Raw genomic sequence first — 23795 nt, 5'->3', positions numbered from 1 at the left:
CTAATTTAGGTCCCTGTGAGCGTGTGTCCGTATGTACTTTACCTTAGTACCTACTTCTCTATGTTCACCCTATGCAGGTACTCCCTTATGTACTCTCCCTGTACATTTATTACTCCCCTATACATATACATACTTTCTGCACATATAGGTTACTATCATATAGTTTTAAATACTACTTCTCTCCTATATATACGCCGATGTATGTAGTACTATTATTCGGCCCATACAATATATCCTATCCATTCGTACAAACTTGCAGTTATAATCTCAATAGGATTATACAGTTACGGCCGACAGGCCAATCAAATGAGAATCTGACAAAAAAAACCCGAGTTACACTTTAGCAACTGTCTTTTTAACAACTGTGTGTCTTCACCATTCTCGATAGATAACATAGCTTTATAACATCAGATAATATTTACTGGTATATCTCCATTATGTTTATATTGATCAATGGACCGTTTCATTATCAGCATCCAGCCCCGGATCTTCAATTTTTTTTAGGCGGGGCAAAAACTGAAAAATGCCGCCCGGCCTGCCTACCTACATACCTATGTTTATTTTCACCAACGAAAGTCACTTTTTTGGTAGGTAAAGGACTTAAAAAAATGTGTCCAAATCATTGTAGGCTCAAACAGTTGGCCAGGTGTAAGTATGAAAGTCGAGACAGATTAATGTACACAAAAAGTTAATAAGTTTTTTGAGGACTCCATATTTTTTTTTTTGCTACATTTGACTTATAATAGGTAAGACAAGTCTGTGTAATATTGCGCGAGCGAAGCGAGCGCGAAAATTTTTGAGTCTACGACACAAAAGTACCTGATTAAGCAAGTATAGTTATCGGCACGAATCTTGAGCTCTGACATTCACCTGGGCAGAAGTAGTCAAGCAACAAGTAGCCGCGAGCGTAGCGAGCGCGAACTTTTTTAAGTTATTTGTTTGAAGACTCACAAATTAAACAAGGAATTATGTACAAATAAAAAGAAACCGTGATTAGAGCGAGTGCCGTTTGTGTTCGTCGATTCGGTGCGTCAATAAAAATAATAAACCATCAGAAAAACAGTTCACAAATTGTCATTTAGCCGCGAGCGTGGCGAGCGAGAATTTTTTCACTTAGTTGGAGGATGTTAAAAGTGAAAAATAATCAAAATGATCAATTAAACAAAGCGAAGGTGACTTTTTTGGAAACTTTGCTTGTCAGTATCATGATACAATGGAACTTCCTTATCAAACGGGTGTACTTTCATCGAAATTTCCTGATTTTGGGGCGTCCAGCGGTGCCCCTGAGACCGAGGCGGCCGGGTTATTCGCACACCCTGCACCATAGGTTAAGACGGCCCTGTAGGTAACTATTATGGTAATCTGTGATGTGTGATGTAAGATTTAAAATCAGGCGGTCGCCTGATTTTGCCGCCCCCTGAATTTGCCGCCCGGGGCATGGGCCCCGGCTTGCCCCCCCCTAGATCCGGGGCTGTCAGCATCAACCAGTTCAAGGTTTTTGATATATACTTACCTAAGAGAGACTTAAGTTGTATTTTAACTTCAATGCAGACTAATCACAACTTAATAGTTAGTTCCTAGGCCTTGTACATCTGATATGTAGGTAGTTATTAATTTTTAGATGATAATTACGCATCGGTAATTGCAATCTGTAGTCAGAAAGAAAACGTTAAGAAACACAAGAATTCAAACACCGATTTTTGAGGTGTTCATATGTATTTGAACTGTGGCACCTTGGGTGGGAAGGCGCATGCTCAGGGACTGCGGAATCGATATAATATCTGTGTTAGGTGCCGGATGTCACGCAATCTCGGATTTGTTTTTACTTTGTTTGAGAATAGTCCTTATAATTTTTAATAGTTGGAGTAGGACAAAGTTTCACAGTGCGTTCGTGTGCGGGCGATACGGCCGTGGCGGACGGAGAGGGTTCCGTGGTAGCGGGGGGCGTCGGCCTCACCGTGAGTAGCAAGGTAAGAGGAATGCCCTAATCCATATTTTCCACTCGGTCTACAGAATTATTTATTAATGAGACAACCTATGCGTGAAAAGTGGATATGTTTGCGCTCGGGCCATCGATATCACCTAGGTGAACAGTATAAACTGAAGTGTTAATATCTCGCGAGGCTTTCATATTACATAATGACGATGTTTTGTCTACATTGTAAAATAAAACGTTAAATTTAATGTGTGGCAAGTTCACGCTATAATAAAATACCTACTTAAGGGTACGATAAATGTGAATAATATCGAACTCATAATCACACCGTGACAAAAGCTAACTCTTGCCATAACTGGCTCTCTGGCTAGTTGTTAGACATTTTCTTCTGGAGGGGTATACTTACGGGATCCACGCTACATGCAAATGTTAAAAGTAAGATTTTTTTAATATGCCTTTGGCTTGCTACACATATAGTAGTAGGTAATCTGTGTACCTTTCCTACATTCAGCCCCAACAACTATGAATTCCAGTAATTATTTTTTTACTTGCCTCCTCTGTGATCGTCTCAGCTAAATGTCTGCAGAGTGCAGATGAGTCGGTTCTATTTTATAACGGTTTTAAGTTTTGCTTTATTTGGTTCATAATACACTGGTGAACCCACATTGCGGGATTTATGCCAGGGCCAGCACTAAAACCTCCTATTCTATAGATCCTTTGATATAGTCACACAATTAGTAGTACCACAGATTAATAGTACCTACATTTTGATGAAATCTTCTAATTGGATGTCGTTTTACGCAGGTGTACCCAAGTCCGGGGGCGGCGCGCGGCGTGTGGGCCCTGCCGCAGCCGCCCCCCTGCACCATGGCAGCGGAAGAGCCTCTGCCGCCGTGTTCGCCCATGTCGCCGGACGCGCCTGCAGCACCGCCGCGCACTATCACCAGCTACAATCAACATTCTGATCTACATCAACTCATTTTTGAAGCCGTCCGATCTGGGTTAGATATGATTTTACCTAAAGAAAACTGTGGATCCAATCTCTTCGGACCGACTGAGCCAAGCGCGTCTGACTCTTGATCAGTCAGCTCTGTTCTATTCCCTTTGGTTCTAATGATACCTAGTAGATTTTGTCTTGATTACATATATGTATTTTCTTGATTTTTAGTGAAGTTTCCGAAATTGAGCGCCTTGTAGAGAAGCTTGGTGTGGAAGTGTTGAGCGCTCGGGACCAGCATGGCTACACGCCAGCTCACTGGGCTGCATTGGATGGAAGCGTCGCCGTTATGCGCTACCTCGTCGAACGAGGAGCCCCCATAGACCTCTCTTGTTTAGGCACACAGGTATTTATCTCTTAGGTAGATAATGCATTGCTTAGCGGTCTTACATATTACTACGTAAGCAGTTGACTGGAACAACTATTCTAATTCTAGGGTCCTCGTCCGATACATTGGGCATGTCGCAAAGGACATGCATCGGTAGTCCAAGTTCTCTTACAATCCGGAGTTGCTGTCAATGCTGCTGACTTTAAAGGTAAACTATCTAATAATGACAGCATGTGACTACAGTAATCTGTACTAGGTACAGAACAGTAATGCGAATGTTGCCCTTCAGGCTTGACGCCACTAATGACAGCCTGCATGTATGGGAAGACAGCGACGGCGGCGTATCTCTTGGGTATGGGGGCAGCGACGCGACTATCAGACATCAACGGAGATACTGCACTTCACTGGGCGGCGTATAAGGGCCATGCGGATTTAGTACGCCTACTCATCTACTCAGGCGTACCCTTGCATTGCACTGACAATTTCGGATCCACGCCTCTGCATTTGGCGTGTTTATCCGGCAATTTAACTTGCGTGCGACTGCTTTGTGAAAAGGTGGGTATTTGAAAATCAATTCCATTTTACTTAACCCTTCTCTAGGGTGAAAAGATTCCACTAGATATCTTTACATAAATTGCTTTAGGTACGGAGCTAAGTAGGTATCTTTACATATGGTCAGAGACAGATCACTGGCACAAGACCTATTTACATTTTAATATTAGGCAATATTTACAGGTAAAAGCTGAATTGGAACCCCGAGACAAAAACGGGAAAACGCCTTTGATGTTAGCACAAAGTCACCGACATTTAGAAGTTGTGAAATTGTTACAAAAGGAGATGAAACGGAAATCGCATTGGATGCCGCCTCTATCTGAACTGTGGGCTTTATTATTCGGAGGAGCAGGCGATTCGAAAGGACCTCTTCTCTTCTTTTTAATCTCAGTTCTTCTTTGGGGATACCCCATGTATGTGATAAGATGCATCCCACTGACATGGAATACATTGCGTCTCTCACATTACTGTTTCCTTTATTGGAATGCGATCATGTGGCTGAGCTGGGTCATTGCCAATAGACGGGATCCTGGCTATATTCCACAGAATTCGGAGACTTACTACAGAGCCATCAGGCAGATACCATATTATGACAAATGGAAGAAAAGGAACGTGATTCTTTCTCGGTTGTGCCATACCTGCCGATGTCTAAGACCCCTGAGGTAACTATACCTACCTTCCTATAACTATTCCAGATTCTCTCGAAGGGCAGCTACCTGTAGAGTAATAATTTGTTTATTTGGAGCTAACATTTTCGCGGTCCCTAATGGTAGGTACCTACCTACTTATTACTACTATGAATAATTATATAAGTATTTTGTGTTTGAGTATTTCCTACATTTTTGAGATAAGGAAAGTAGGCCAACGTAATAGTCCTGAAACGTAGGAAGGTCAACCAAACTAATCATAGAGCTCTATCGCGGTTCTGTTCCACTGAGTGACTTCAAATTGGATCACTGCTGTAGGATCACAATACTGGAATTAAAACTGGCTCAGAAGAGCATATACCTAGGTTTTAAAAAGTATGCAAAATATGAAAAGAAGTTGGATTGAATAAACACTTCACTTTCGCTGATTGCAGTGTTTCGCGGGTTTCAGTTGCAACGAATGCTGCAATCCGTCTCGCCTAATTTGAGGCGACGAAACTTGGGTAGATAGTGATTATAGTGGGAACCTACTTTCATCAGATCCAGGAGATTGTTTGACTAAGTTTAGTTTTGATAAATCTTGGCAGTGCTATAGCTATCTCCCAATTTACTACTTCATTTAGTCTACTCCCCACCCAACTTTACACTCCCTCATGAACCTCAATGTTTGGTGGTTTGCGAATTTTATGTGATGCATGTGCCCGCTTCCATTTTTGAGTTCTGAATCAAGCGGCAAATGAACATGTGTCAACTGTCCCAACTGATTCTGAAAAAAATATTAGGTAACCGGAAAAAAACGTCATAAAACAACTTGTACCTATCTACATATATGTAAATACCCAGCCTGAAGCTTCATTAAAATTAGATATGCTACGCTTGCTATTTATTTATTTTATAAATAATAGCAGCCAACGCAATAATACCAAACTTCATCCAAAGGAATTGCAACATACCAACTTCCTTTAATGCAATTTACTTACGAAATAGGTGCCTACCAAAGCATGTTTTTCGTACCTAAACAAACTTTACACTACCTATGTTTATTAATATGACAATCTGTAGTAGTTAAGGGTACTAACATATTCATGAAATGATGATCCTTATTCCTTATATAGGTCTATGCACCAAAAACTTTTGTTTTTTCATGCAGGGCTAAACACTGCCGCATTTGCAAACGCTGCGTCGCCTACTTCGACCACCACTGCCCGTTCATCTACAACTGCGTGGGCGTTCGCAACAGGATGTGGTTCTTCTTGTTCGTGATGAGCGTGGCCATTAACTGCACCCTGTCTATTTACTTCGCCTGCTACTGCCTGCTGCTCGAGGGTTTTGGACTGCTTTATGTCCTGGGCCTGTTAGAAGCAATCACCTTCTGTGCCCTAGGATGGATCCTTACTTGTACTTCGGTAAGTTATCGTAAGATTTTTTTGTTTTTCTTTTCAAAGTATTGGATACCTCCTTTACCATGAGTGTATGAGATACTAAATATGTAGTATACATACTTAGAAGGTACTACATGAATGCTATCTCGGAACTCATATTTTAGAATCTTAGATTTGACGTCAATTTTATCGTCATTAACCAAAATTTTGTAGATAGCTGCAATCAAGTTTTTATGACACAGTAACCTGCCCTTTCCGTATGATGCATTAGATACCTATTTGTGCGTCACTATCATAATAATTATCTACTATAATTAAGATACCTTCGCCGAACTACTAAATTATTTCTTTCTTTCACAGATATTGCACGCTTGCATGAATTTAACGACAAACGAGATGTTCAATTACAAGAGATATCCTTATCTAAGAGACAAACGTGGTCGTTACCAAAATCCATTTTCTCGAGGACCTATTATGAACTTGATAGAGTTCTTTGTGTGCTTGCCCGACAAGTGCGATGAACAAGATATATTTCACGAGGAGACCATATGATGCGAGGCGCAATGACGCAACGACCTTAATGGACCAAGGTCTGAGAAGGATCTTCAAAAATAATAGATCTCATTATTAAATGTATATTTTTGCTAAGCTAAGGTTCAAATTTTATGGACATATTTAGATATCATTTACTTTAAAAAGACTTAAATAACAATCTTACGTCAAAGTTGTACAAATGAATTGCGACTGTTCCGAAAAGTTTAGAAAGGCGAGAGTAAGCTCCTCTGTTACAAAAAGTATCAGCTGACTGCTAGTTTTATTCTGGTATTAGAAAGTAAGAGCACCGCGTTCGAATACCACACCACTGACTGCTCAATTTATTGCAATCAACATAGTGGAAGTTAATGATGAACCTACAAGCCACACGCATTGTTTCGCAACACGTTACACGACAGACTTATGTCTATTGAACTAATAACAAATGCTAATGATATATTTATTATATAGGCTTGTTATTTAATAAACTACCTATCTATTTATGGAGTTTTTTTGTATCCTCAGTCCCGCATAATAAAAAGCGTATCTATTAAGGTAGGTTGGTATAAAATATGTAAATAAAAGAACTTTATAATGTTGTGCTACAGCAATGTAATTATTATCAAACAATTAAAAAGAAAAACAAATTAAGTATTTGAATAAGCTACATGATGTGTGAATAGTTTAATAATGAAATGACATTAGTAAAGATCATGTATGCGTTTTAATGAAATAAAATTAATTATAATAATAAATTCAGGCATACTTTCTAAATAGCCTACAATTGTTCACTTTCCGCTTACATACTGGGTAAATTGTTTACCCTTCTAATTATCACAATTCTCTTACACATCAGTCGACAATACACGTTGTATAAGCACATACGTATTTACGAGTACATAAATAACTTTCATCAAACTATACCAACACATAAGCAATCTGGGGGACAGACCAGCTGACCCATTATTTTTTACGCTGTATTCAGTATTGTTTGTTATATTCAAATAATAAACAAGTTATTTAACTTTCGTGCATTTCTACGTATTTTACAGAATATAAATATAAATGGGGATAAACCCAACCATTTACCTGTTACTTCTGTATCTGCTTTTACAACATGAAACAAATAACTTAGATCTTATATACCACATATTTCTTTCATAAGTAAGCTCATCAGAATTTCTAATATTATTAATTTACTGGGATTTTAAAATCATAATGTTTGTACTTAACTTCTTACAAATGCAAAAGACTAGTTACCTGCATAACCATATTAAAATAAAATAACAATATGTGGTTTATAATACTGATGTGTGATTACCTCTATCAAATTATATCTATCACATAGATTAACTTGCTCAGACATTAGTAAACTTTAAGTTTACTTTAAAGTATGTTATATTATTAGAAAAAAAAAAAATATTTTGGTAATGCGATATTTAGGATGCAATAAGGCGAATTATGATTAATTTAATTTCTGTATTATGAAAGTGAAAACTAGGAAGACAGAATAAGCTGCTATGGCGACAATATAAATTAATGAATGTGAAGCAGTGGTCCGTTTGACGGCCACCGGTTCACGCCTCACATGGTAGCGTCTACGGAAGTAATGTCACGCAACTCAACAGGGTCACTGGCTGCTTAGTATTCTATAGCAACTGTGTTTCATCCATTGACCGCAGTGCATTCAGGTAATAATTTATGCTTCACAAGTATTTCTAATGTGTTATTCTATATTAATAAGTCTATCTCAAATAGGATTAAAATCTCTAGATATCTATTAAATAAAATTTGCGTGGTTAAACATACCCACGTAATCTGCGGTACAATTAATCGTCCTTAGGATTGATTCTGATAGCGGCATCAATTTCTTCTTTGGATTGATTTTCGTCTCCCCAGCCCCACAGGTGGTGGGAGCCGTCACCAGTGCGCTTCACCCTATTCTTGACGATATCATCAGACACTGTCTTCAGATCGTAAGCCCAGCCAATTTTAGCGAAGAAGTTAATAAAGGTAGTAGTGAAGTTGAGTTTGTTGTTGCCCAGCTCAGCAGTTTTGTAATCCCAGGGGAAAGTGTGGTGGTAGTTGTGGAATCCTTCTCCGAGAGCGAACATGGCGACCGACAAGTTTTCGGAAGGCTTGATGCTCTTGTCGTAGGGCTTGTCTCCCCACTTGTGAGCGGCAGAGTTGACGAGCCACGTCACATTCAGGATGAACGCGTAGCGGAACATGGCAGCCACAAAGAATGCGTTTGTCCAGGTTTCACCCCAGAAGTACACCGGAATCACGGTAGGCATCACGAAGCAAGCCAAGGGCATCAGGATCAGGTAGTATCTAAAATAAAATAAATAAAACTTAGTCTTACTCATACAAACTTAACATCTAAGGTAAAATCAAATCCAAGAAAAAAACTTGTTATTGGAATTTAAATGAGTAGATATTGACCAAACATGCTCATTAAATCATCGCAAAAATGAATTAATTAAACAAATACAGATCACATCACGTGTCTAGCTCATGGAGCAGGAATGAAATTAACTTGGTATAATAAACAAGAATTTTACTTACTTTTTCTGGAACCTGAGGATGGGGTCAGCCAGTAAGTCGCTCATGTCGAGTCCCTTGCCCTTCTCCTTAAGGTCGGGATGTTTCCTGACGAGCAGCCAGCCAATGTGAGAGAAGAAGAATCCTCGGGTCGCGTTATGAGGATCGGCATCGGTTTCCGAGTACTTGTGATGCATGCGGTGGTCGCGCGCCCAGTCCATAGCGGCATCCTTCAAAATTAATAAATAATATTCAGTAATCATATACTATTCTACACCATCTAACATACCAAAGTGGTTTTTTTTAGTTAATTTATACCCTTAAAGCTCAGAAAAATCATTCTACTGTTGGGAAGCTAGTCTATGCCCGAGTAAGATAACAGACTATATTTTTTCCAGGTACAGGAAAAAGTTGAAACCGCGGGGAAACGGCTAGTATGATATACATAAGGTGAAGGTCAGGGTGTACAATGGTTATCAAATGTATAATTTGAATGCAACACTGAAAGATCCAATATAAATTATATTTTTTCCCCCAACTATTTAAGGAAAAGTGAACAATCCATACTTCCAACCAAGCTCTCATTAAGGATACAGGAAAAGTGTGCTGTGCTAGTAATAGTTTGCTTATGCATGACAAACACCAGTTGCCTTGAAAGAACATTTTTACATTAAATAATATTGAGCGCAAATACAATAAACCATTAAAAAACTAATAAGAACAATTTATTTTAAGTAGAAGGAGAATGAAGAGCTGACTCTTTTCTATCATTGTACATATTCTAAAGAAGGAATGATAGAATTATTGTCAAAGTCCAATGGGTATCTCTCTTCATTAATAATGATATCGAACAATGATTACTATTGGCGATATTTTGGAAAGAAAACAACAAAGTAAGACCAGTGCAGGTAATGAGTCATTTTTTATCATGTATCATTGAACCTAATTGACATGAAATAATGTAAGTTTGTTTACATAATTATTTTTGAAGGTACATAAATATGTAAATAATGTATTTTGACCTTAACTTTTTTATGTTAATGGGTCTCTGAAAACTGGAATGCTGAGCCAATTCCATAAATTAACAACTCGTGTCACTCTTAAAAATACAAAAACTATAAAAATATAACGAATTAAATTATGTGTTTAAAATCTGCACTAAAAGACGTCATAAATGTTATTGCTTTTATCTACATGTGAAATCTTTTATTGTAGGTACCTAAACATAGAATACATCCATAATTATGACTCAGATAAAACTTTAATCATATGATAAGTAGATACTTTGTTGATTACTTTGTTTACAAATTAATAATTATCTAACAGAACTCTCTCTGAGTGATGATAATGGTAACTATTGACCTCTTAACTATCTAGTTTCATTTCTTTATGATAATTTGTAAAATTTCTGTGTCTGAAATAGATCATAAGATATCTCACCTGGAACGCCACCGTGTTAAAGATGACCAGGATAACTCGGAGAGGCCATTTAGCTTTGTAGGACTTGTGGGCCCACAGGCGATGAGCTCCAGCCGTGATACCAAGCCCGGAGATCACATACAAGATGTAGGCTGAAAACAAACATAACCTGTTAAGAATGCTTAATCTAAAGTTACTGAAAGATTATGTAACTGACCACTCATTGATGCTGCACTCTCTTCATTATTTAACATTGTTTATTTATAATGCTAATGTTTAGTAATAAACAAAACTCACCAAATATGTCTGTCTGCCATTTAGCTGAGAAGAGGAACAGGTAACCTCCGTAAAGGGCCGCTAAGTGAAGATACGCGAACAGTAGTATGTTCCTCCACACCAGTTGCTTGGGTCTGTTGTCAGCCTTCTGCACAGGGGGAGTGGACAGCGCCAGGTCCGGCGTCGCTGCATCGCTCTCGAAGAGTACCCCGTTCACATCCTCCGATATATTTGGAGCCATCTTATTGGACTAGTGTTTACTAAGGACAAATGAAATGTTTTAATCACAACACTACTGCAATGCTTTGGACAGGATGCAAATAAAGAGAATGAAGTAGTTTGCTACTTAATGCGTCTCTGTGGGGTGTATTTTAAGTATATATATTATGCCAAAAAAGATATCGTTAAGTATTTAAAAAATAATAGGAATTTTTGCTTTCCTCAACAGTTTTTTTGCTAACTCCCGAATTGTTTTGTCATTACTATATGAAGTTATCCATAGTTAATTGGAAGGTATATTTTGGACTTACCGGTCCCAGTAAATTATTACTCAATTATAGCGAGTTATTACAATTTAAAACAAAACACGGCAATTTTTTAATACTGAGTGCTCGTCCGCTCCTCGGGTGACATTTCCCCAATTCGAACGAAATATTGAATGATTTAGGGATGCGCTAAGACTAGCAAAAGAGATAGGCATATCGAATGTCGATAATTACCGCTTAGAAATTTTATTCCATATTTTTGAATAGATGAACAAATATTGCAAATAGAATGGGTCTATAAATGATGAGTGGATTGATTATTAAAATATATAAAAATAAAACTGGTATAAACTCGAAAAATATTTGCATCGAGCAGAGTAGCTATACCGCCATTAATTCGTTTTATGCCAGCCCCGCATAGAGTGCACGTGGTTTTATCACGAAGTTTTAAAAACAAACTAACTAAATCTGGGCTTCTGGCGTCGCATCCTGTCTGCGTAAGCACTAACATAAAATATACTAATTATGTTAACGTTGCTAAGATACAGGCACCACATTTTCTAAGAGATCATTTTGTGTGCAATAATGTGTTCTTTAAAGGTAAAAAGTTTATTAATCCACGTAACAAGCCTAATAATTATAAAATAAATGGAAGTTTAAAGGATTTATTCAAATTCTAATAAGGACAACCTACCTACTCCATGAATTATTATAGTTTGGGGGTAGATGCATGGTTAGTCAGGACTGGTAAATGAAAATTATATTAATCGAACTAAACAAAATGCAATAACTAGTACATGCGGATATCCCCATTTCCTGTACCTAAGGAAATACTAACTGCGGTTGCAGTTGTGACAAAATGTTTTCTAAACTTGTACAAGGAAGGTAAACTACATAAAATATTTTTTTTCATCTACACGATGAAAAAATTAAGACGACCCTCTGACCAAAATATGAAATGAAAAGATGAAAAAAAAAGTACTCTAATATAAATGGAAAGAAAGTGCATATTATCTACATACTTTTGTTTGACCTTCAATTGACTGCACTAAAGTTATTTACAGGTGATATCGGTAATCTCAAAACACTGACACTTCACTATTAAAAAACCTTTCCGAATAATTATTCGAAAAAGGAATATCACTTTAATTATAAAAAACTACTCACCAATTAGTTTATTGATGTAATATTAATAATCCTTGTTATACCAAGTATTTAACATAACACTGTTAACCGTTTGAATAACTGAGGTCGTGTGGGAATCCTTCCCCGCTGAGAGCTTTTTATATGAATGTATAATCAGACAAAGTCCAACTGCAAAAAACAATAATATTAACAAAAAACAGACCGGCCGGTTTAATCGATAAGTTCACGTGTTGGACTATAGACCTACCTACTAGCTGGGCCACGTTCGTGGCGGTCGTTCCAGTCAGACTGAAATGAGTGGTATGGTAGGAGCAACGATTGCGCGTGGATTGGATGGCGAAGTGGCGCGATGTCGACGACCACGTCACTGGCTCGTCACGTAGATGGCACGATGTACAGTTGTGATCATGCGATATTATGGTCGAAATTCGCGAGACGGGGCGGGAGTTCGAACTTTGGGTAAGGTTAATGCTGAGTAAACATATGGGGGTACCTTACTGCATAGATCCAATGTGCAAAATGACGTCATTAAATATAGGCTGGTTTTAATTTAGTCCGATACCTTTACGTGCCTTTACAATACGATTCGTGTCGTAAACTTAGCCTTGATTAAACCATAAAAGCTACTTAGTACGTAAGTACTTGTATTCTAGCTAGCTTGGTAGGCAGGTACATAATACTAACAATAGAAAGTAAGTACCTATGTAGTAAAGTAACTCTATCCAAGTCAATGCCACCCAGTGCTTTGTAATTTTTTGGAGTTTACCAACCTTAACGACTGTTAGGATCGATTCTTTCAACGTTTTGTTTTAACAACTACAGTGTAGGTCTATTGACTTTTTTTCTATAGGTTGAATATTACGAGTTAGGCACTAAGTAGGCAGGATGGTGGCTGATTATGCCTCATGTTTTTTAACGCATTAAAGAAAACATCGATTTGAAAGTGCTCTAAATAAACTATAGATAAATATAGGCGGACTATAAATAAACGAAATTCTTAGGAAGTTTATATAATTTATATAAAAAAGTTAGTTCAGTTTTTAGACGATGTTACAGTTTGGACATATTTTAGTAAGTAGGTATTTGGGCATTTTTTCAATAGGCAGAAAGTTTACAATTACTATGTTTGTTACATAGGCATGTACCTAACTATTATAATCATGGTATAAAAAAACCCCTGATTGTAGGTAGGTATTTTCTGCTCTGTGGCAAAACGTTGAAGCAATTTACCTATTTAATCTAAAAATAATGGTTAGGGTCAATTCACACTGAAGGAGCAGCGGCCGGCAGCGGCCGGCAGCGGCCGAAATTGCAAGGGATTGAGCGCGAGCGCGGCGGGCCGCGCGGCGCCGCACCGCGCCGCGCTCTTACATTTTCCGTGCTCTTACGGCCGCTGCCGGCCGCTGCTCCTTCAGTGTGAATTGACCCTTAATCCCTTTCTACAACTTACCTATATACTTAGGTACTTGCTTTTATTTGGGTAGGTAGGTAAACAAATATTGTTGCTAGTAAACCCGCGGGAAACACCTTGTAATCTATAAATAATGTTTCGTTTGAGATAAGGTCTGACCGACTCAATCAATCAACCGCACGTTTTTGATGAATCATGCGATGTAAAGTAGTGTAGGTGCTAGTATTTAGTTTTTTTTTGCATTTGCCAAAGTGTAGGTAATGTTCAAAAATATAATACTAAAATAGTATTAAATATAATATAAAGGTATAGAGTAGGTCCTAGCTAGAAAGTAGACGAGTCTTTGCACCCACTTAACTTTTAAATAGGTAGCCCCTTGACAGACAGACTACAGACTTGTGCTGGATTAGCAGCGCATGGGTGTAACACGTGCATAAAGAGTCTGTTGGCTTCCATTCCACTTAGATAACCGTACAGCGAACTCCACGTAGCCCAGCTGTAAGTGGCTATGTATTGTGTTTTATTGTGCATGTCTCAATACATTAATGTAGATAATAATGGCACCAAAGTAACTTTTTCCGGGGATCTGCGTCTTAAAGTGTTGCAGATGCAACTGATGGTGTCATTGTGCGTCTAGGTAAAGACGGCTCAACTTAAAACTACAAATTAAAATATCGTAAACACAGGTATAAAATATTTATTTCATAACTTATTATACATCTTATTAATCGCATAAATTCTATAAGGCACACATATATGTGTAAACGTTATAGTACCTAAGTATTTACTCCACTAAAATTAGTCACCATCTTCAGAACATAATTATAATTATTAATTATAAAAAACATAATTTGATAACAATTTAATCATTATCTTGAGTTAGCAATATTGCAGGCCATTTAGCAGTCGCTGGTGGCAGCAAGTAAGATGGACACAGAAGTAGCTCCTGGACTGATCCCAGGGTGTAGTTGCCGAGGCAGTTGAGAACCCACTCGTAGTTAACTGGCACTACACCTTGCTCCATCGCGATGTCTGAAATAAAAAGAAAAGTTTTACAACTTCTCCCAATTCGTCATCTTCATATTTTAGCGAACAATAGTGGGAAAATTTTCGAGTCAAACCGGTTTCCGCCGAATACCAGTTACTATAATTACGTGCAGGTAGGTCACGTAACTCGTCGGATATCAGAATCATTAAAAGTGCGTGACAGATCCATTATTTTTTATTAGGTACGCTAACCTCAACAGTCAACGCGTTGGGTGGAACTTATTGTAGTTGATAACATACCGGTAGTACCTACGTATTTACTGTATTTAGTTTCAGCACAATGTTTCGATAGGATACGGCAGTTGTTGTTTGTAAAGGTAACGGTGCCAGCACAAACAAAGTTTATAAGAATAATATCCGCATTCAGAAGATGCGATTGCCGCGTCTATCTTGGATTAGATTTTGTAATATTATGTCCTGAAGGTGGTAATTTTCGGGATTTTGCCCCATAGGATGTTTCAATGGACATTTTTTCGAACTAAATAAGGATGTTTAGTTACTAAGTACCTATTTAACAACTTTGTTTTAAAACGTGTTCGCATTTGGCATCGGCGTAATATTTTATTTATTATCGAACTAAGATTATTTTTAGTTTTAAAAACAAAGTAATATTAACATGTCTCGGCCAACATTTTCCATTCGTACTCGGGTTTTGCAGTTGTTATCAATATAAAAAGGTAGGTGTAGTTTTTCTGTACAGGAAAAATGTGAGTGACCTTCATATCGACTACAATGAATAAAACCTTTATTCAAACCATAGTACACATATTCCGAGGTAAATCTGATGTCATGCATTACGGTAAGTCTGTGTAAACTAAACGTATTATCTAGTTCACACGTTGGTATTATCCATGGCACGTGAAGCGAGTAAAAAATATGGAGATTATATTTTGTACCCACTTATTTTTGCAGAGATTAGACAATACAACGTAGTATTGTATCATACATGATCTGATGTTCGCGTCACATAACATGACGTGTTTATAATATAGACTTGACCTGAGGCACTGATTTCCATCACAACAAGTGAATCACAGCGGAGATATAGATACTAACGGGGTTCTAAGTTCAAGCTATTTTCGTGTTGATACATCACTTTAGGGTTTTCTCGTTGTGGACTTTTGGACCTTTAACTAGTAAGTGGTTAAAGGTCCAATAGTTTTTCTCAATCTTAGTTGAGTCAAGTACCTGGAGTAACGTATGTACTATTCAGAACGGGTTCTGAACATTACCATTTCAGAAACTACTGAATATGAAACTTGATAGCTCATATTTATATCAGAATAAATTATAACATAAAAGCTACTTTTTATCCAAGTGCAGGAAGTGCCTTACATGTAAATCGATTTTCTTGTGTATCCTCTGGTTCAGCCAGTAACAGGGCGGGTTGGCGCGATTCCTCGGATATCCTGATTTGTTTGGCATCTGTTACGACGCGACCGCCAGCGGCCAGTAGCATATTCTGAAACAACAATACGGTTAATGCTGATGATCACATTTCAAGAAAATATTAGACAGTTTTCGATTTAAGAAGGTACATAATTATGGAAAGATTCTTATCGGCTTACAGTATGTTATAATGGTAAATGGTAATAAATTAAATACCTGCACTCATGATTTTACGGATTTTAATCACAATAACATATACCTATAATAAACCATAATCAGTATGCATGACACATAAACACCACTGTTTACTTCCGATCTCGTGTGCGAGTCACGTGTATATGTAAACATGCAACTAGTATTCTACAATATTATTAATAGAGAGGGAGATATTTCTAGATTGCCTATGGTACTATCATATCTAACCGCGCTTTAGTTGTGATAGGTTAAAGTTCGTAAGCATGCGTGCTCCGATCACGCTAGGGATAAATGCTCGATAATGATGTAATAACTATCATCCTCACGTTAACATTGTAAATGGCGGTAAGTTTCCAGTGAACAATGCAAACTTGACCCTAAGATTTCGCGTGCATACAGCACTTATGTTTATGTACCGTCTAACTGCCATTGGCTCGAACTTCGACTCAAGTATGCACACAAATGATTGCGACATAGCTGGGTACTTATGCTACAATTTTGGAGGAATATTGCTCAAAAGGCAGCATGAGGCAATATCATCTCAATGAGGCAGCTTAAAATATAGATAATGCCAGTTGGTCGTAGGTTAATGGCAGTAGAGTCTTATTAAAATTATCATGGCTACTGGACTCTTAGCACGTACGCACCAATGTAGTCGTACCGATGTTTAAGTATACGAGTATCCTAAATCAATATTAATTGGATGGCGTGACAAAATTTATCTAATGGTATTAAACTTTGACTGGCTTAATCCACATTTCGTCGCAGGAGATCCTTCTATGGTACAATGATCACAGAAATTCGAGATATTGGTGAAATTTTCCATGCGAAAACAATTCTAAACCTATGATAATAATTAGTGATGTTGCATACTCCATAGTTTAATGTCGTGATTGTTACAGCGAACATTAATTGCATCATTCAAGGATACTTTCAAACATTCTTACCTTCAATGTGTCTACATCGAGCACGCTGAATGGTGGCATGCAGTAAAACGTGATGCCTTCAAACAGCTTCTTCTTCGAGATTCGAGAGCGCCTGGGACCCGGCTCACCTGTGCTATCTAAAGCTTCGAAATATTCCTACAAAAACAGATGGCAATAAATATTTTTATCAAAAGTGTAAGAACAAAGTTCATTTTCGATTATAATTTTGTTTATCATTGTTTACAATTAAAACGGTAATCGAAGGCTGTTATTAATAAATCATAATGAATTTCTTCAAGATAAACGTAACACCTGATCATTGATAAGTAGTCACAGGACTTGGGGACTTTTTAGGCGAAATGTTACACCTGTTTCTTCATACTTTAGACTTTCTTATCAGTTTATCGTTAGACACGAGTTCTGTGAATACTTAATACTTATCACAATTTATTATTGATAAAGTTCGCTAGTATTTATAATTTCTTATTGGACATTAAAGATGACTACTGCTATCAATTTAATATGCTTTTCCAGATATAATAGGATTATAAGGGTGGAGTACAATAGTCCACACTGACTTGTGAGTCACATGCATCACGCAATTGTGTGAAATGACAGCTGACGTGGTCCTATAATAGCTTAATAGTCTAGTCAACAAGTGATCTTTCGCCTAGCTTTGTTGGTCTCTGAAAATAGGTACCTATCAATTTATTCCAGATGGGGTATGGAAACTTTTTGAAAATGTTGAAGTAGGTAATAAAATCACGACTACCGGAACTTTCGCCAATATAAAAAATATCAAGGTGGCGAAAATACGACCGAGTCAAGACAATTATTTCGGTTTTTTTTTTCATTTATTCTTAGCTCTATAAAAATAAGCGTTCGTAAAACGATTTGTTGATTACCCAATCATAATGCGTGTTTTAATTAATTAGATTTTTATTTCTTATGATTACCAATTTTACGGTGATATATTATTATACAATAGTGACTCTTTTCTATCGGATTAGGTTACTTAATAGCAGCATAGTTACCTCATTAACAATATCCTTAGTCTGCAAACATTTCTTGATCCACTCGAATGATACAATCCATTTAGAGGCCGCTAACGCGCACATGTATTTCACAGATCTAGAAAGCAAGGAGGTGTTAATGAAGCGGTGCTAAGTATAGACAGATCATCCAATGAATGCTTAGCTATAATAAATGAAATATCACGGTAAATGTTTAGAACAAAATAAATAAATAAGTACTTTAGTATACTTTGAATTTGATTTAAATTCGAAAATAATGGAGGGTCTGTATATGTTTCGGTTTCAGTTGTGAGTGAGGATTTAAATCTATGAAAGATACTGGAGTGTCCCGATTTTTTTTTCTGATTCTGAACCATCCAGCATTGTGGTATAGATAGTTCAACTCAGATTTGCGCGCGGCCCTATGTGTGCGTCGGCTTGTAAATATACAACTTTCATTTGTGTGACAGTGACGTCGTCCAAGGATGACGTGTTCTTATCGCTTTTTGTTATGGGTACAGTCGTTTACGAAAATACTAGTTATTCACGACTCAAAGCTTTTTATCATTAAATATAGTTTTTCATTATTTTCTCATACGTCTTTTCAAATTGACATTGACAGTATCTAAGAAATAAATAAGGTGAAATATCTAAGATGAATTAAATACTCCTTACATATTTTCAGGCTGGGGGTACGCGGACAATAAATAAAAGTGTGGACTAAGAATGTAATAAGAGGTATAATCTAGTATAATAATGTAAACAAAATGTGTGGGGAATTAAAATAAATTAAATTGCTTCGCATAATGTCGACCAAAATAAGATGTAAATAATGAAACTCATAAATGAACGTTTAAGTCAAATTGATGAAGGAATGTCGGGTAATACTTGTCGACATGTACAAAAGAAAAAAGAAGAATACTATAGACATTTTGACATGGAGTCAGAATTTATAATTAGTAGCGTAGCGAAGCGAAGCGAAAGCGAGTAGTAGAGTAGCGAATCCGAAAATTCATCATTTGATTTTTCAAGTAGCGATTCATAATCATTATAAATAAATAAACATTAAATTACGTAATAACTGTTTTTCTTTAAACACCACACACTCCCATATAACCCCTAAATAACTGTATTGTACCCGACTGTACCTCTTGTCACGCACACAAAGTCACTGTATATGTACAAGGGTTACCCACACATAAGGCCGCGCGCACGACTGAGTTGAACTTACTATAATTAAATGGAAATCTATAGCAATATTATAACGCTGAATAATTTCCCATTTATCAAGACAGGCTTTTTATCCAGATTTAGTACCCACGGCACGCGGGTGAAACATAGGAAAAGTTGGTAAAATATAAATTAGCTAATAACCTTTGCGACTTCTTTTCTTCATCAACGCCTACAATCAAGTGTGTGATATCCTTTGTGTACTTATCAACATAGCTCCATTTGCGTTCATTGCAAAGAATCTTGACTTTTGTTATTTCGCCAGATGTTAAACATGAACCAGCTAAGCAATACTTTCTGTTGGTGTTGAGCGCGAGGTTCCGCGCCATGAGCGGCCGCGCGGTGGGCGTCACGGGCGAACACTCAAACGCTTTACTCATAAACTCCTTTTCTTGCGTCGTTTTCGCTATCACTTCAGAAGTAGGGCAAAGGGTCTGTTCCGGATCATTATCATCATTCTCATTCTCAAAATTAAGTGATTTTCTCGCCATTGGTGTAGATTTATACTGTATTTGATTAGCAAACTTGGTAATAGTTAGTGGCGTCTCCAGCGCTGCTTTTTGAGCAGCTTCTATGACAGTGGCATCTCTACCAGACTCAGTTACAGTGTCGGTCAAGTTAATAATGCTCTTTATTGAAGATGTGGACTTTCTTAGAGATATCTTCTTTGTTTCGCTCAAGTTCATTTGCGATTGATTCAATGTACTTGCTCGTTTCAGTTTCGGCATTGATAAATTTCTGAAAATAATAATGTCAGTAAGTAACATTTAAGGAAAGTTTTTTTTAATACTAAGTTCGAACATATGTATAACAATAAATACTTCTGTGGTGTTTCCTCAACCACACTCTTGTCTGAATCATCATAATCTTGTGACTGGGCAATTTTATTTGTTCTAACAATGCCATCTTGACTCTCCTGAGACGAGTTGTGACGTACAACTGGTGTCAAAAATTCTTCAGCTTGTGGAATCTGAAAATAATTAAATGCATTACACACATACACATCCATTTAAAAAATAGATATATCAGCAAGAAATAAACATTTCGTTTCACAAGGCTTTAAAAAAGTAAGGAGTAAAACCGAATATACTCACTTTGTCATGTTTGACAGCTTCTGTATTTTCATCTTCCTTTTCCACAATAGAAAAAACATTTTCACTATGTTTTTCGTTAAAGTATTCATTTAAATTGGGAGTTATTTCTTCATTCATTTGGTTTGTTACCTTACTTATTACCTGCGTTTTTTGTATTTGTGATGTACTTTTAATTTTTTGAGAAGGCTCTTCATGGATGCCAAACCTTGTATCCTTTAAAATGGAAGAACTGGCTATGTCCTGACTTTTTCTGATGTCTTCCATATCTGCATCAATGTTGGCAAATACCTGACCCATTACCTCATCATAGTTTATAGGTTCACTGTCAGGTTGGACATTGTCTCCTTTATTCTTTTCTGCTGAGCTTATTTTCACTTTCTTGTTCTTAGGTACCACTCCCTCGTCATTATTGTCTCTATTGCGCTTCTCAGCTAGTTTTTGTGTTCTGAATTTACTTTGTACTGTGGAACCTAATATTTCTGAGGGTGCATGTTCCTTCAAAAGATGTACATTCGCTTCTTTAACTGAGCCACTATTGAAAATATCTAAATCATGTAGATCATCTATAGTCTCAGTCTGTTGTATAATCTTGTTTGCAGTTTGTCCTCTGACTTGTGTGAGTGCGACTACATTATTTTTACAGCTTTTATTTTTTTCAACTACTGACTCACACTCCATTATTTTAGAAAGTTCTTTTTCAACACTATCAGTGATTTCAAATTGAGCAGTAGCTGTTTCAGCTGATGCAGTATTTTTCTTATCTGATGTAGTTTTATTTAAGTTGGAGTCTACTACTGGTAGTTTGTTACACTCATTTATATTTACTCCAATAGTTTGATTAATATTTTTATCTGCTGTTTGAACATCTTGGTCCTTGGTTCTCACATTTTCTACATTCATGTCTATATTATGTGTATTCCTCTCCTCGGGCACACCACTATTTTGTTCAGTTATTTGATGAGGACCTAATGATGTTTGAACTTCTCGATCTGTATTGACTTTTACTTGTACATCATTGTTTTTCTTCTTTATTACTATGTTAGTAATTGTATTTCCCACTTTAATAGAAATCTCTATGTCATCAGAATTTTCAGGAGTAGCTGGAGGAGCAGCACCATGATTCACAGCGAAGTCATAATTATCTGCCCTCTTTGGATTTAATGCACTTTTTTTTATAAATGGCATTTTTGTTCTTGCCCCTTCAGGATTTTCATGATGTGGATCATCAGTCAAAACTTCTTTATTTTTTATATTGTTCCTATCATCATGATGTGGAATAATGTTTTGTGGCTCTTGGTTTTCCCTTTTGTCAGATTTGTTATCACAGATTACTTTTTCTTCAGATTGTACTGCTAGATTTTGAGGTGCATTGTCTGCCTGTTTGTCACCACTTATATCCATATTAATAACTTGATTTTCTTTATTGCTGTATTCTGGGGTATTGTCATCAATGTTGTAAAGAGGTTGTGTAGTCACAGGAGTATTCACGGCTGGCTTTAGGTTCTGTGTTTTCTTAACCATTTCAATTGAGACATTCAATTTGTTTCTATTCTGCTTGTTCAACTTACTGAATTCTTTTCTCATTCTTTTAACATTATTCCAATTTTGTTTGGCTGACTTCTTATCATTATCAGCACTGGAGTCTCTAGAACTATGCATGTTAGAAGAATTATCATGTGTGCGGGCATTGGAATTATCTTTTTTTACATCTCTTTTTCTAGAACTCCTACGAGGGTTATCAGTGCTATATTCAGTATCCTCTATAAAAAACGGTTCTATATCCATAGGACCCACCACATTATCACATCTTTTTGCAGTTTCTTTAGGATCCGGCATTGGTTCAATTTTGTCCCAGTCGTCCTGCGGTGGTGGCACATGAACTACTTTTGGTGGGCTTGCAGCTTTCTTGGTATCTGTATGAATAATTATATTGCTTGCTGAAATCTCTAATGGATTGCTTGGTTGTTGTAAGTCTTGTGAAAATGTTTCAGAATTCTGTAGGGGTGCTGAAAAATGATTTTGAGAGCTTACTAGCCAGTCCTTTACATTTTTATCTGGATCTTTTTCTGAGTCAACTTCACCTGGTGTATCAAGTTTAAACTCGTCTACTGAAAGTTTATAATTATCAAATTAATGTAGGTAGGTACTAATTGTACATTTAACATGTATATATAACATTTAAATGACTCACGTTTAATGTTAAAAAGACTCTTGAATGCTTCACCAAGCACTTGAACATGGTCCGTCAATGTTTGCAGAGGAATGTTTAGCTTTAGAGTTTTACGGTCAAGCGATGTTGCACAAGTTGGGCACGTTCGACGGCCTCGCCAGCACGTATGACACAGAGTGTGGCCGCAAGCAGCAGTCGCAGGAGCTATGTAATATTTACAGCTAGAACATAAAAATAATACATATTTTTAAGTCCGTTTCACGTAGGCACAGGTACATTATGTTTCAGTATAACAACATACCATTCTAAACAAGTTACGAGGTCAATTTGATTGGATGCTAGTTTCGACAACTTGGTCAGATCTAAGTCTTTAAGACTCATTTTTGCCAGGGCAGTGAGGGTAGTGTTCTATACCAGTACCGGTTTATTCATGAGAATCAGCACTTGTTTTCTTCCACTTTTAGGCAATTTTCTTTATTATGAATGCTCTGGGTCTACTCAATTAACATGAGTTAATAACTAGTCAAATAACACTAGAAGTATTGCCCAAATAGCGATATTATACATATACACAGGTTAGCTTTACTTTAACACATAAAGGAAAAATAATTAGAAGAAAAAACAGAAAAACAAAATGCTTCCTATAATTTTTTGGCGCCTTTTGTCATTTTTTTTTTGAATGGCATTTCAAATCAAATGACAATGTCAATGTCAGGCAATCTAATGTAGCCAGTTAAAAAAAAATAAACACTATGGCTACTTAAGACACATGGCTATGGCCTAGGCGAGGGCACAAAGTACAAAGACCCCCAGTAGCCTTATTCGCTAACTCCACTGACAGCTCGCAGATATCATCAATTGGTAAAGTGTACATTAGTAAATTGTCAAACAGCTATTTTCTTATTCGCTAACGCCAGTTACCAAATGAGATGACGTCATCAGGCTGATATCCACCATGACTCGTTTTGACAGCTGTTTCTGTATCGATAAACGTTATATTGCGATTCCGTAAGCCCAGTGGACATAATGGATAATGGATAAAAAAATAGAGCTGTCAAATTGTCATCGTAGTTT

The 23795-nt window shown here is 37.0% G+C and overlaps 3 protein-coding genes across 4 annotated transcripts; 1 reads left to right on the top strand and 2 right to left on the bottom strand.

Moving 5' to 3' along the window:
* Nucleotides 1-2362: 2362 nt before the first annotated feature.
* LOC110376124 (uncharacterized) lies at nt 2363-6879 on the top strand. The gene is made up of 8 exons (XM_064037554.1): nt 2363-2371; nt 2741-2937; nt 3105-3279; nt 3370-3469; nt 3551-3816; nt 3997-4475; nt 5611-5866; nt 6203-6879. The coding sequence occupies exons 1-8, from the start codon at nt 2363-2365 to the stop codon at nt 6392-6394; spliced, it is 1674 nt and encodes a 557-aa protein (XP_063893624.1). The 3' UTR covers nt 6395-6879.
* Nucleotides 6880-6964: 85 nt separating this feature from the next.
* On the bottom strand, nt 6965-12627 carry LOC110376125 (acyl-CoA Delta-9 desaturase). Its single transcript, XM_049840331.2, has 7 exons — nt 12494-12627; nt 12268-12414; nt 10637-10875; nt 10361-10491; nt 8945-9150; nt 8135-8710; nt 6965-8099 (listed from the first exon to the last, which is right to left on the bottom strand). Exons 3-6 carry the CDS (start codon nt 10854-10856, stop codon nt 8206-8208), a joined length of 1062 nt encoding a protein of 353 aa, XP_049696288.1. The 5' UTR covers nt 10857-10875; nt 12268-12414; nt 12494-12627; the 3' UTR covers nt 6965-8099; nt 8135-8205.
* A 1711-nt stretch (nt 12628-14338) lies between these two features.
* Nucleotides 14339-23407, bottom strand: LOC110376133 (breast cancer type 1 susceptibility protein homolog). 2 transcript variants are annotated; one of them, XM_021334512.3, is made up of 9 exons: nt 23023-23407; nt 22743-22942; nt 20552-22659; nt 20279-20427; nt 19602-20195; nt 18249-18345; nt 17236-17370; nt 16040-16166; nt 14339-14689 (listed from the first exon to the last, which is right to left on the bottom strand). In XM_021334512.3, exons 1-9 carry the CDS (start codon nt 23100-23102, stop codon nt 14520-14522), a joined length of 3660 nt encoding a protein of 1219 aa, XP_021190187.3. In that variant the 5' UTR covers nt 23103-23407; the 3' UTR covers nt 14339-14519. The 2 variants fall into 2 exon arrangements, with proteins under 2 accessions (XP_021190187.3, XP_021190188.3); XM_021334513.3 differs by having other exon boundaries at nt 20552-22557.
* Nucleotides 23408-23795: the final 388 nt, after the last annotated feature.

This window comes from Helicoverpa armigera, chromosome 13, assembly GCF_030705265.1.
Source record: "Helicoverpa armigera isolate CAAS_96S chromosome 13, ASM3070526v1, whole genome shotgun sequence".
Lineage (NCBI taxonomy): Eukaryota > Metazoa > Arthropoda > Insecta > Lepidoptera > Noctuidae > Helicoverpa > Helicoverpa armigera.
The sequence above is the reverse complement of the archived record's forward strand: the minus strand, read 5'-3'. Positions and strand labels throughout refer to the sequence as shown.